The sequence below is a fragment of the Euleptes europaea genome, chromosome 4 (assembly GCF_029931775.1).
Source record: "Euleptes europaea isolate rEulEur1 chromosome 4, rEulEur1.hap1, whole genome shotgun sequence".
In the NCBI taxonomy this organism is placed as follows: Eukaryota; Metazoa; Chordata; class Lepidosauria; order Squamata; family Sphaerodactylidae; genus Euleptes; species Euleptes europaea.
In genome coordinates, this window is record NC_079315.1 from 85,269,510 (window position 1) to 85,284,528 (window position 15,019).

The 15,019-nt window shown below is 40.5% G+C and overlaps 1 protein-coding gene across 1 annotated transcript in view; it reads left to right on the plus strand.

Annotated features, from left to right (window-relative positions):
- Positions 1–15,019, plus strand: part of EDIL3 (EGF like repeats and discoidin domains 3) — a 294,133-nt gene that overhangs the window by 172,310 nt on the left and 106,804 nt on the right. The window contains exon 5 of the mRNA XM_056847986.1: positions 10,765–10,878. Coding sequence (XP_056703964.1) covers positions 10,765–10,878 — 114 coding nt within the window. The remainder of the gene's footprint in view (positions 1–10,764; positions 10,879–15,019) is intronic.

Genomic DNA, 15,019 nt, shown 5'->3' on the forward strand with positions numbered 1-15,019 from the left:
TGTGGTCTCCCATCTAAATACTAACCAGGGCTGACCCTGCTTAGCTTCTGAGATCTGATGAGATCAGCCTTAGCAATTTAATAAATTGACAGGACAGTTGGCAGAATATTCAGCTTTTTCTACAGCAAAAGTGAAAGATGATACATTTTGGGTTAATGGCTACTTTTTGTTAATTTAATCCTTATACACAACATAACAGAACCAATATATATATAATTAATAAGTATACATAGCAAATGCAGGTAAGATGGTAGCATACAAAACTGCTAACAGAACTAAAGCTAGAATTTCTCAAATAAGATTATTTGTAATATATAAAAATTTCTGCTCCTACCAATTTAAGCCAAGTCTCCATTGGATTGTCCTCATCGTGTCTGATCTGGCTGAGAGATAAAGGTTGCCAGCCCTGTGCTGGCATCACCCTGGAGCTTTGGAGGGGGGGCAGATAATTGTGGAGAGGAGCATCATGGGAATGTCACTTCCCAGAAATGATGTCATCACATCAGTAATTCTCTAAAATTTCTTCAATAACTGTGGTAAAGACCAAAGAGTTGGGGAGAATTCCTAGAATATCACAGATGTGGCAACTGGCAATGACAGCCCCACCTCCCATTTTCTCCCACTGCTCAACATGCAAGAGTGGACAGGAACAGGCAGGAGCTGGGGGTAACCCACCGTAGCCAGTAATCAGGAAAGCCTAGAGAGAGGGGAAGGCTAAACACATGTTGTAGATTAACTCCAATAAAATGACTTGTTTAAAGAAAGTGACCTTTTTAACCCCCTATCTGTGTGCTTCTAAACTGTAGGCACTTTTTCTGGGGAGGAGAGATGTTTAGTGAAAAGAGGGCATCTATTTCAGATTAGCCCTAATTCTTTATATCTAGGCTTTGAATGTTGTGTCTGTAGACGTCTGTAAAAAAGCAAGGAAGAGTATAGGTTTTTAAGTATGGCATTTAACTTAGACATCATATCTTGATCCAGGTAAAGTGAATGATCATGCTGTCAACACTTAGGCCCTATTCAGACTCTTTGCAGCTCCTATGCGATTGCCTAAAAAAGCATACAGAGCTACCTGCAGATCTGAAACCCAGCACGGACTGCTGATTGTGCTGATTATGAGAAGTAACACTTCCATTTGAAACATATTCCCACAGTTAGCGAAATTCACACGGCTAGAGTGATTTGCTTAAAAGGTGTCCTGCTAGAGCAGATGAATGGTCCATTTAGCTTTCATCCTGTTTCACACAGTGGCCAACCAGCTGTTCTGGAGGGCCAACAAACAGGGCAGCTGGTTGACCAAGGACTTATCCTGATGCTTCTTCCCAGCACTGGTGTTCAGTGGTTTACTGCATCTGGAAGTGGAGGTTCCCTTGGGTCATCACAGCTAGTGTCCATTGATGGACCTGTCTTCCATGAATCTGTCTACTCCTTTTTAAAGCCTCCTGTGCTAATGAACTCCACATTTTAATTATTCATTGAGTGAAGTACATCCTTTAGTCTGCCCCTGAGTTGAACACTTGAACACATGAAGCTGCCTTCTACTGAATCAGACCCTTGGTCCATCCAAGTCAGTGTTGTCTACTCAGACCGGCAGTGGCTCTCCAGGGTCTCAGGCAGGGGTCTTTCTAGAGTTATGAGACAGAGAGAGAGAGTTCTCTCCATACACTTTCTTCACCCCACACAACATGTTACAAACCTTGATTGTAGTGGCAATCTATACATGTGCAATGGAGAAATACTGCTGCCTGTTTTATATAAATGTTCCTCACACTTCTCGATGGGCCACAAATCCACAGTCATATGGAGCCACCAAGGATATGGCTGGACCTTAGATGATCATATCTGGATAATTACTCCAGCAGGTAGAAACAGTTTGGCCTTTATTCAACCCACTGTTTGCATGCCCGGTATGAACAGCTTTGTATTCTGCACATTAATATTCCCTTCCCTCTAATAGCCTACCTTAAATGAATGCCAACTCTGCAGAACGTGAAAGGAAGTTAACACATCTTTTATACAGCTGCCACATTCAACCCCCTAATTAAAACTGCAGCCTCTGAAATTGCTAGATTATAGTGGCATTTTGCCAGAGGAATGGACAGCTGTGAAACTGAGCAGGCTTCAGACTGCCATGCCTGCCTTACTCCTCTTGCTCCTCTCTCACAAAGGTGTCTTTTGCTGCAGCCAGTTGAAATAATCACTGCTGTGAAATCAGCTTTGAAGCACCAATGATAACAACCTGTAATTACGGCTTTTAAAAATGTATGTAAAAAGAAAATAAAGAATTAACTTTTTAATGGTGCCATTTAAGACAATCTACGAGGTTGGTTCAAAGGAAGACTTCTTTTATATATTTACGCTTGGAGACTGTCCTATCTCATAAACTTTAATACCAACTGTAAAATCAAATTCAAGTATCAAAATATTTCCACAGGCTTGTTTAACTAATAAGGGACACAATTTATTTCCTATTTAACAAGATACCACTGAATTGCACACAGATAAAAGATTGCAGAAAGTGACCTACGCTGCAGTCTTAAGCAGTTACACCCTTCTAAGTCCATTGAAGCCAGTGGGTTTAGAAGGGTGTAACTCTGCTTAAGACTGCACTGTTAGTTTATCTTGCAAGATAAAATCCAGATACAATAAATACATATAGTAGTCCAAACAATCTGGAGCAGGTAGATGTGCCTGACCTAGACAGAATGAAGCTATCCATAAAAGGCTTCTTGAGTGCCATACAATATGAAAAAGCAGCACACACATTTTAAAATTGAGTACATTGTAAAACTGACAGCCAAAACAAAGTTTGTGAAAATACTATGTGAAGATATTGATTGGTATAATTGACTCCTTTTGTTCTGAGTCCCCTGGAAGTCCCATATAGCAATGTGGGCAGTCATGATAGCTAAGCATCTGCAATGAATTCTGATGTTCTCGAGGAATCACATGTCCAGAAATTAATTAGACTATATAGTTTTAACAGAATTCTACATGTTCTTAGACTTTCAGCCCATTCCTGAGCCATGCGGGCGGCCCGACCCAAAGGCCTTTAGGCCGACGAAGGCCTCCGCCGGCGCAAGGGCCCACAACACCAGCACCTGGAAGGTGCACGCTGGCATTAGTGGCCCCAGTGTCGTCATGCAGGCCCGGACGCCGGTCCCCCGACAACGCCGTGGCAGCGCTGGGCCTGGACGCTGGCGGAGCCTCCCGTCGGCATCTGGCCGCTGGCACAGGCCACAGTGGCGTTCCCGGGGTGTTCTGGCACTGCTTGGGCAGCGGGGCCAACGTTAGTCGGACTCCTGAGCGGTTTCGGCTCAGGAATGCCCCCTTTTTTTGCCAAGATATGCCACCTTTTAGGTGGCGAATCTCCCGTGCAACCCTATGAGGGTTGCATGTTTTTTTTGCACTGAGTAGAGGTTTCAGCGGTGCCAAAACCTCCTAAGGAGGCAACGCCACTAGTTTGCCTCCTAAGCCTGGCGCAGGCATTCCTCTCAGGAATGCGCTGAGAGTGTATTTGATCATACTACAGTTATTTTCCCTGCCACAATCATTACGTTCTTGCATCTGTTTGTCATCATCTTCCAAGGACTTCATGGCTGCATACTGAGATTTTATATTCATAATGATATTCTCTCTTGGGCTGTCAGAAGGCCACTTCATGAGTACATCGGAATTGTACCCCGGACCCACACACCCATCCAAATTCCACAAAGAACCATTCCACAATTTTATGAATTTTGTTTGTATTTGGTAACTTGATGTGAGCTCCCTTAAAGAAAACAATTTTCCAAAATCAGCATCATATGGCAATTCTCAGTTCAGAGAAGAAAAATGCTATTTTGATCAAGAGGGGCATTGCCTGAGTAAAGGCTCAAACAGTGGCCCAAATTCCAGTTTATATGCTAATATCCATCTTTATCACTCAATACAGCACACATATCATAAAGTGTGTAACGAATGTAAATATTTTTGGTTTGCTGCAGATTATGCATTCAAACAAGCAAAAGCTATTATCTGAGGCCTTAGTGTGCTTTATTTTTCAATGTTATCCTTCTGCCAATTTCTTACAAAATACACATTCATTTCAAATGGTAGTTTAGTCTCCCCGCCACCCCCACACACACACACCTGCTGCCTTTGGAAGACTGAAACAGTCCTTGTATATAAAATCAGCAAAATCTCTCCCCTATCTTTCCAGAACTTTAGACAGAAGGAACAATTTATTGCTCTGTGTTGTCTCTCTCCAGGCTACCCTTCAAGTTTAAACAGCTTTTCTGAAAACATACCTATTGGCCATTTGAGTCTTGCAGAATAGCTCGACTTTCCTGTTTGATGGTTGCTTGGAACTTGAACATCTGTATCAGGCAGACTTTTTCTTTCTTTTTTAAAATTATATTTCATATATAGGGATACAGAAAGGAAAAGGGAAGGGAAAAATAAAAAGATAACTGTGTATAACAATATCATTCTTATGCCTTTCTACCCCCTCTATCGGTTATGAAATATCACTTTTTAATCTTGATTAAGTTTACTTTATTCCTAATACAGAATAACTATTTGTTTATGTCTAAATCTATATGTATTTAATACCTTAACACAGTAATCCAAGTTATTCTATTTGCTTTATATTTGTAATTATATATATGTAACTCGGCCTGTCTTGTACTTCAACATCTGTTAACAAACTTATTAAAAGGTTTCCATTTCTCTTGGTGATATTCTTTTGTTGTATCCTTCAAATATTCTGTTAATTGGACCATCGTTATATATTCCAAAGATTTTCCAATCCATGTTTGGATATCTGGTACATTTTTCGTTTTCCAAATAGCTGCCAGTGTCATCCTTGCTGTGGTTATCAGGTACTTTATCATATCTTGTTGATCCTTATTCACAGTATCTGGGACTTTATTTAAAAGAAATAGTTTGGGATCGTAGTCTATGTGTGGCTCCAAGATTTTTTCGATGTTTTTATGAATTTCCCCAAAAATTTTTTTAACCTTTTCACATGACCACCAGCAGTGGTAAAAGGTGCCTCTGGATTGCTGACATTTCCAGCATAGCCCTGACTATAATTTATTTATATTTTGGATGTCACTAGGCGTTATGTACCATCTGTGGAACATTTTATGCCAGTTTTCCTGAATGTCTTGAGAAAGAGTAAATTCAAGGCCTTTCTGGAAGAGGAGTTCCCATTCCTTTATAGATAAATTTTCATTAAAATTCTCAATCCCCTTGATTTGACATACCTTAACCTGTTCTAGTTCTGTATCGTACTTCACTAACAACTTGTAAATTTTGCTTAGAAGATGTTCTCTTGGTTTGCTTATCAATTTTTTAAAGTCTGTTTCTTCCTTTATTTTTCCTTGTATTATACAATCTTCTTTTAATCTTGACGTTAACTGAAAGAATGTGAGCCAGGACATCTTAGGATATATTTCCTGCATATCTTGTAGAGTTTTGGGTTTTCCATGATCATTTATTAAATTACAATACCTTATTTTTCCAAACTTTGATTTTTTCCGCCTTGGTTCCATAAGCATCAAAAGGAGCCATCATTAATGAGGGAGTAGGACTTAATTTTGATTTGAGTTTCTCAGGCAGAATTTTCAATACTTATATCAGTATGGGAAATCCCTGGATAGGAAAAAAAAACTTAAAACAATATTTAAAAGGAGGGTGGGCATAGTTTATTTGAAAGCTACAGATTAGGCACTGCATACTTTAAGGGGAGGGGCTGTGGCTCAGTGGTAGAACCTCTGCTTGGCATGCAGAAGGTCCCAGGTTCGATCCCCGGCATATCCAGTTAAAGGGACTAGGCAAGTAGGTGATGTGAAAGACCTCTGTCTGAGACTCTGGAGAGCCGCTGCTGGTCTGAGTAGAAAATATTGACTTTGATGGACTAAGGGATATAATATAAGGCAGCTTCATGTGTTCATGTGACAAAGCTATTAGACTTGCATTTTTATTTGAATATGAAAAAAGAGGTTCAATATCTTGTACTTGTTATTTGATTCATTTAATAGTTGGAAAGAGATAAATATTTGACACTGAACATAAGAACATAAGAAAAGCCCTGCTGGATCAGACCAAGGCCCATCCAGTCCAGCAGTCTGCTCACACAGTGGCCAACCAGGTGCCTCTAGGAATCCCCCAAACAAGACGACTGCAGCAGCATTATCCTGGCCCTCTGAAGAAATGCCCTCTTCCCTAGAATCCATCACAATATTATAGTAAGTGGGGCTACACTTTGCCCATGCCCCAGATGCTTCAAGGCTGGTAGCAAAAGAAACACTATATGGGGTGAGTCATCTCTCTCCCTAGCACACAGCAGTCCACTGCTTAGTTATGCAAATTACTCTGGGTGGAGTAAAACAAAAGGTTTACCAACTGAAACTTTGCTAGAATGCAATGCCTAAAGGGGAAGAAACTGGAAGAGACAAAAGGCTAGCGAGTATTTTGTTCCTCTTGAGGAAGGAAGGACTGTCCTCAGAGGCAGACCGACTCCCAAGGAAAGATTATAAATTCTTATTATTATAAATGAGGAAGAAGCTCTCTTAGGCTCTAAGGTCTACGGGTCTCTCCGAAGTTCAGGTGCAGGAGGCTGGAAACTGGCATCTAGACAGGAAGGCTTCAAAACACAGAGTTTATATGCAAGTGTGCAGACAGAGTCTCTGCTGGTCCAAGTACTGGAAAAAAAATGCAATATCTACCTGTGAAGATAACAGTATGTCATCAAACAAAAGAGGTGGAGGAGAGACAAAGGCTTGGCCACATTTAGATTTATTTTGGGGGGGGGGGCATGAGAGTAAAATAAGGCTACTTTAGCAATGCCACTGTGAAACATTGGTGTTTGTTGGTTTTTCTTTAGATGTATACACTTCAGAATGTGATTGTAGCAGATAAAAAGCAATATCTGCATAATGTCTGTTCATAAAAAAAAATACTTTGTGAGCTGGGTCCTAATGGACCCACTACTCTCATTTCAACTCTCCTGTTCACTGTGATCATCTTCAGGGGGCTTTATTTGGGACACCCTTGCCATCTGAAGCTAGATGAATGGCAACCCAAGAAAAAGTCTTCTCGATTGTGGCACCAAAATTATTGATTATGTGGCACCAAACAAGAGAGATTAATCTGTCCCCTTCAATCATTGCCTGCCAGCAGCAGTTAAAGACTTATCTGTTTTGTTCGGCATCCCACACTGAAGCTCTTTCCTGTTTATGTGCTTAATTGTTTATGTGTTTGCTGTTTTTTTAATTGTTTCTATAATATGTACTTTTATAAGCTTGTTTTAGTGGTTTTCATTGTTCACTGCCATGAGAACCCTAAGGTTGGTGGAAAGGCAGCATACAATGTTTTAAATAAATTAAAATAATAATGGTGTATGGGAGTGGAAGAAATTGCATTGAAATTCAGTCTCAGAACTACTGTACTTAAAATGCTAATTTTGAACATTTGCTGCTTTAGGGTAGGGTCCCTTTTTGGGATCCCAGTGGTTTCCAGTTTTTCTCTTGGCCTCCCAGTGGTTACATGAAACTAGTCTTGGCCTCCCCCTCTCCACTACATTCAGTTCATCTGGAAAAGATAAGTGGGTGGAAAGAGAAAGGGGATAAGCCACTGTATGTGCCCTGTTATAAGAACATAAGAAAAGCCAGGCTAAGGTCCATCAAGTCCAGCAGTCTGTTCACACAGTGGCCAACCAGGTGCCTCTAGGAAGCCCACAAACAAGACAACTGCAGCAGCATTGTCCTGCCTGTGTTCCAAAGCACCTCATATAATAGGCATGCTCCTCTGATCCTGGAGAGAATAGGTATGCATCATGGCTAGTATCCATTTTTACTACTAGCTACGAATAGCCTTCTCCTCCATGAACATGGAGCCATCACCACATCCTGGGGCAGGGAGTTCCATGGAGGGTAGAGGGCACTGGGACTATTTTCTCCAGCAGTGCAAGTAAAATTTGAAGGTAGTGGGGCACACCAGGCAACCTCCTGATTCAAGGACGGATCTAACTAGTGTTAGGTTCCGCTGCAGCTCCAGGCTTTCTGCCACTCAGAGAGGAAGCAGCTCCACATGTGGAAACAGCAACCTCTTGCACCCACCTCAGTGTCTGAATGCACTGAACAGCAACCCAGGTGGTAGGCCAGGGCTCGGTAATCTCCAGCATGTATGCCAAATAGTGGCATGGCTAATTCCACTCAGCATGCCAAGTCCCTTACTCAGCCCATAAGCACAGCTTTGGGGCTTTTAAAAAAATCTAAACCAAGCATATAATCAATCATCTCTGCTAGTAGCCCCACAGCAATGGTTGGTAAGGTTGCCAGGTGGCTTGGAATGGGGGACAATGCCCACCAATCCATCAACCGGCTCACAGCAAGGATTGCGTGCGGCCGCGAGCAACGCGATCCTGTCATTTCCGGTTCACTTCCGGAAGTGCCGCAGCACGACGGGATGGTTTACCACTCAAATGGGGGTTTGCTCACGGCTGCATGTGATCCCGGCCCCCAAAGACTCCTGCCAGAGGAGAGGGGGGACCTGGCAACCCTAATGGTTGTGGAAGGCTGCACAGGCATATTGTGTTTCTGCTGAAGAAGTGTGGATTCCTGGACTTGGAAGTAACTACTGGGAGAAAGCTGAATACTCAAGAATCCTCATACACCAGAATTTTTCACTGACAGACCACTAGATCCAAGCCAGTGAACATTTTGGAGATAAAGCAAGAACTTTGGCTGATATACTGAAGTAGAAATATACTCAGAATCCTCAGAATTGAGGTAGTATCTAACCCAGGGCAGAGAGACTATGCCCCTGCAAATCCGGGGATTTAGAAACCACTGAACATGTTCTCCTGAACTGTAACTATTACACTGTACCCCGTTCTAAGTTTATTGAGCCCCTCATACTGAGAATGGGACCCGACGGGGAAAGAGAAAAGATAGAAAAGCTCCTACAAGGAGATAATCCCTCAATCACCTCTCAGGTAGCAAAATTTTGTACGGCTGCAATGACAATTCATTGCCACAGAGTAGTCTCTTAGTCCAAATGGCAGATGTAACTCGGATGTTATTTTTGTTATTTATTTATTTTTAAAGTGACTTAAGACTCGGACTGTAAACCTTTGTCGGTAAGACCATTTTAGTCCATGTATCTTGTTTTATCTGGCCAAGGGCTGCAAATAAACTATTTGATCAAGTAGTATCTATTTTTCCATAATTTTTTCATGCCTGACAAATGTTGCCAGGGTAGCACACCATTAATAGGACTAGTTAATGATGGATATTATGTCTACAGTAAATCTGTGTTTACCTGGACTACATCTTGATTCTGTTTGCAGTATTAAATGTTCTTATGAATCTGAACTATTTCTCTTACTATTGATACATTTGTGTTCTATCTCTTTAATGCAACCTCTTTATCACAACATAATTTTTTTTTGTCAAAGTGCTAGTCGTATAAACAGTCAATTATAGTAATAAGGTTCAAGGAGATGATGGGAATTGTTGCCCTGAAGGCATACTTTTAAAGGGTGAAATTACACGCAAAATAAGTTAATGGAATCGCTAAGATTTCTATTCCTGTGCATACTAAGCACAATTAATGGGGATTAGCTCTCTTTATATCATTTAGAAAGTTTTAATTTTCACCCAATCAATGATTCACGGCCACCTCTGAGGGGCAAGTTCCATTTTCAGTGGGCTCAGGGTTGCTTCTGGTAGTGTCCCCTTGTCATTCATGTGGCTGGCAAACTGGAGTAACAGAACTGTAACATAATGTAAACTATGTCTGCCTCACAAACTGAAAGAGGTATGCTAACAACTTCCAGGAATCTCAGTGGCCATTTATTCACGGTAATTAGCAGCGCGTTTCAGCCTGAATTGCCTCGCATTTTTTTTTTTAAATTTTACATGCTGAACCGTCATTCCGGAAGTGACTGCGAAGTCAGAGCAAACCTGCTTCGCATTACTAAAGAGCTCACTTAACGCGATCTTTGGTGTTTGCCTCGAAGAATCCTCCTTAAAGAACCATGCAAAACAACAGCGGCTCATTAGCTATACACATGCTAATGACTCTGCAACCAGGAACAAAGAAGCAGGCGAGTGGGGGGGTGGGTGGAATTTCTCCTTTTGCTTCGGGACCTTGAATAGGCATTTTTAAAGTCGCATTTTAAAAAAGAGCTTTGAGTGAGCATCAAAACTGACCATGAATAAATGGCCATTATGTCTGTACTGCTGTCCTAAATAGCCGTAAGTGTCCACAAAATTTTGACCCACTGAATAAATTGTTATATGCTTCAAAGCTGCATGTAAGCTAATTTACTTCATACTTCCAGGAGGACAGGACAGTGGAGGGTACAGGTTCCGTCGGTGAAAATGAATGCATGTTAAAAACCCATACAGTTTCATATCTCTCTCCTCCTTTTTCATTTAAGTAACAAAAAAGTAAACTATGATTTAGACATCCACACTGGCCATTGTGACTGGGAGCACCAACTAGTTTTGTCACCATCATTTAAATGAGAGGAGTTCAGCACATGCCCAACTTTTGAATAAAATCAAAGACTTTTTGAAATGCCTGACCGGTTACATTTCACTTTACTTAATGGAGAGTTTGGGAGGGGGGATGCTGTAAAATTTTGTCATTATTCAGCTGCTTTTGATCTAATGTACACTTTACTGAAAACTTTACAACTTATCTTACTTCTTATTCAGAAAGTACATTTTCTTAATTTTGTGTAACACTTCCTTTGGCCATTCCATGCAGATGTGAATGAATGTGAAGCCGAACCTTGCAAGAATGGTGGGATTTGTACAGACCTTGTAGCTAATTATTCCTGTGAGTGCCCAGGTGAATTTATGGGAAGGAACTGCCAATATAGTAAGTATGTTTTAAATTGAAATTCCTGTACTTGTGTTGCAAAACAATAGTATGCTAGAGTGTGAGGCTTTCTAAGGTTTACCTAGTTATGAAATATTTAAAAGAAGATGGTAGGATATTGTTGCTGGCATTATGTTTGCCTAACTTAAATGCCTGTTTTGTCTGTTAAAAAATAAGTTGTGAAACAGTTTTAAAAGCAGGATATAATTGTCTCCAAGCTGGATATAATTGTCTCCAAGTGGGCAGTTTAGGAAATTTTACACAGGTGCTAATAATAATGAAATGAAAAGATCAGATCTTGACTGATCTGAGAAGAACCCCTCAAATTTCTGTGTTGCTCTGAAACATACAGAAAACCACATATTACCTTACTAAATAAGGCAAGTGCCTAATCAGGGTGTGCCTAAATAGTCATGGTTCTGCCTCTGATGATTGGTTGGGACATGAGGATCCTCAACCAATAAAGAGAAGTTCCCTCCCCTCGAGCCCTAGTTGAAACCCTATCTCCTTTAATGCTGTTGTCTTCTTATCATCTCTTATCTCTAATCATTTGAAAGCTAAGCTGGTGCCCCAAGGGAATAAGCCCAAAGAATTACAGTAAAACATTTGAAGGTGTGCTTCTAATTCTGTATGATTGGAAAGAGCGGTTCCTCAAAAAGGTGCCTCAATTGCATAGGTTATGTTCCTGCCCTTCACAAGCTGGTATAATGAAGTGGAAAAGAGAATGAGTTGTGACCTAGGTGATCCCCAGTTCAAATCTCTGTCACAAACATACTAGGTAGCCAAGCAGCCCATTCCTAAGGGGGGGGGTAGATCCATAGCCGCCAGGAGGGGCAGAGCTGCTCTGCCTCCACAGAGGCTTCCTGTCTGCCACAAAGAAAATAAATAGCAATTTTAAAAAATTAAACAGGAAAATGCCCCCATAGAACAAAGTGAGGCTACATCATCAAAAAAGGTGTTACAGTAATGCCGCTGCACAAGGGGGCATTCCTGTTCCAAAAAGGGTTAAGAAGCTGCCTAAAGGAATGCCCCCCTCCATGCTGGTGTGGGATTTTCCTTCCTGGAATCCCCCGCTGGCATGGCTGCATTGGCGGTGGGGACCATCACAGCCTCTCTGCTCTCCGGCGCTGGCATGTTTGCCCCTGGAAAGGCGTAAGTGCCCATTATCCCAACTTCCCCCCCTTCAGGATTGCAGCCCTAGCCACCTTAATCTGCGATATGAAGATAATTATATTCATCCACATTTCAAGACTGCTGTAAAGAGAACCACACGATAATACATGTGAAGTGCTCTGAGTGCTGAACATTCTGTATAAATGCTAGGTGCACCTTTACTCATGGGGCCCTCTAAGGACCATTCCTGCTTACCACTGTTATGAGTGCATGTCTTCAACCATTTTACCTGTCCCCGCTCGTGTCTCTTTTCTTATCTGTGGCCATGCAGTGAAAGTCTTCCCTGTGTCTAAAGAACAGGGGAGCAAATGCATATATTATTGAACATTTTATTATCCATTAAAACTAATATTTATAGACTCTTTATAATCTGATGTAATAGAAAATCTCTCTTGGAAAAAATGTTTCATTATCATGCTGCCTTTAACTACGCTTAATTTTTAAGTTATTTTATGGTGTGTAAATAACATGGTGGACAGGTGGCTTAATGTCTGTACTAACTACAGAATACTGAAATACCCTTGCTTAGGGAGGCAACAGCATCTCTCCTAAGCACGGCGGCACAATTTTTCTTGACTTTTAACATTCATTTGTGAGCTATAAACATAAACTAGCTATAGCCAAGTTCATATTAAAATGTTAGCTCCTTCCCAGACGTATCATAGTATTATTCTTGCAAACTACAATATTGGCGTAAGAGAGCTCCTGCTTTCTTTCACAAGGGTTTTTACCACATCATAACAACTAATTATGTAATTACACATTGTAATTACAAGTCCTAATTGCATCACTGCACATATTTACAATAATTGTGTAATTGAAAGCTGTCACACTAATTATGTAAATATCCAATTACTGATTACACCTACCTCATACCTAGATTTTTTCACCGTAGTCTCCATATACTTGAAACAGCAGTACCAAGAGTTACAAAACATGTATAATGATTCCAGACATACAGTTCAGTTTTTGGTCCTAGATGGATTTTGGATGAGGATGTTTTGTTGTCATTTATTTGCTTCCTTCTTGTTTTTTTCTTTTCTGTCATTTTTCATTGCTTTAAAATTAATTTCGATCATCTTACAATAGGGTTGCCAGCTCCGGGTTGGGACATATCTGAAGATTTTTTTGGGGGGGTGGAGCCTGAGGAGGGCAGGGTTTGGGGAGGGGAGGGACTTCAATGGGATATAATGTCATAGGATCCACCTTCCAAAGCAGTCATTTTCTCCTGGTGAACTGATCTCTGTCACCTGGAGATCAGTTGTAATAACGGGAGATCTCCAGCAACCGCCTGGAGGTTGGCAACACTATCTTAAAACCAGGGCTTTAAAAAAAAACTCTCTTGGATAGATGTTTGACAGCTTGACTGCTGTTGCCTCCCCATCAAATTCTCTCCAATACCTCTCAGTCATTATCTTTCTAGAGTTTGGCCTACACCAAATGTAAGATAGCAACGATCATATGCAAATAAAAATACAATTTTTTATTTATTTTAAAACATTTGTACCCACCCTTTCTCCACATTTACAATAACTATGTAACTGAAAACTGTCATACAAATTATGTAAATGTACAATTACTGATTACAGTCTCAACATAAATTACAATACACAATTAAAAACATCAAATGACACCTCATATTTTCCCTATAACCCAATAAAGCCACATATTGCATGCAATAACTGTGTGCAATGATGCATTAAGGACATGTAATGCCACATAAAATCTAGGTTTATTGTTTTTGCACTAGAAAAATATCCTGATTTGGTGACAATATGGGGGGGGGGTAAAGTAAGTGTGGCATGCTGAATGTAGGTGAGATGTGGATTATTAGTGATACTTCACACTGCATGGAGATTATCCAAGCATCAAAAATTGTCTTTTGCATTTTCTTATAAACAAATGTAAATGAATTTCTATCTGTTAGTGCCACACCAATTTAATGATTGGCTAGATGTTTCCTCAGTGTGTTACCCGCCCTGAGCCTGGCTCGCTGGGGATGAGGGAGGGCTATAAATCTAAAAAAGCAAACAAATAGATATGAGATGATTCCTCAGGTGTTTTATTGTATGACCAGAGAGAGAGATGTGAATTCTAGGCTGGCATCCATATCTGTGAAGCCCACTTTCTGCTTTGGTAACAACTTCAGGCTATGCTAGTTTGAGCATAAGGAAGATCTTCTGCTGCCTTTCAGTCCTAAAAACAAATGGCTTAGATTTTACAACTAGTTTAAGAGATGTGTCCAATCTGGGCAGTGACATATTGAATAGGGTGAAATCAGAGATAATTCATAGAGATAATTAATTAGCACCCTCAAGCAGTCATTGAAAATATCAAGCACAGAATACTAGTATTTAAGACTAGAATTTCTATGTTACTACTCAAGAAGGTAGAGGCAAAAGGCAAAAGAAGTAGAACGAAGGGGCTGTTAGAAGAAGTATTTGTTACCTCATGAAGTAGCTTCTCATCCAGTTATCTACTTACTTCATTTATACTCTGCCTTTCTCACTGAGATTTAAGGCAGATTGCAGTTGGAAGACAATGCAAAAAAGGCAATGCAAAAAAAAAAAAACCTGCCTCAATTTTTTTCACAGACATTAAAAATCAAACCCTATTCCTTTTATTCAAGTATTCTCTTGAACAGTTCTATTTTTAATGCCACCCAATTCCTTGTATAAACTTTATACAAGTAAGGAAACTGCAAGGACTTGCTGGGGTCAGTTCATTATTGTGAAACAGGAAAATCCAGTTGCAAACAAGTGCTAAAGTGCACCGAGAGTGCATTACCCAATGTGTGTGAAGGCAGCCATCCATTCTGCTACCTCTGTTCCACATCATTCTGTTGCATGTGTAGATCAGGTGTTCAAATAGCCAAGTAGCTCTGTTGATTTTAACATTTTGATAACAATAATCATGCTGGATTAGAAGGGTTTTATTTTGTTCTAAGAGAGATAAAACATAGTTAGGG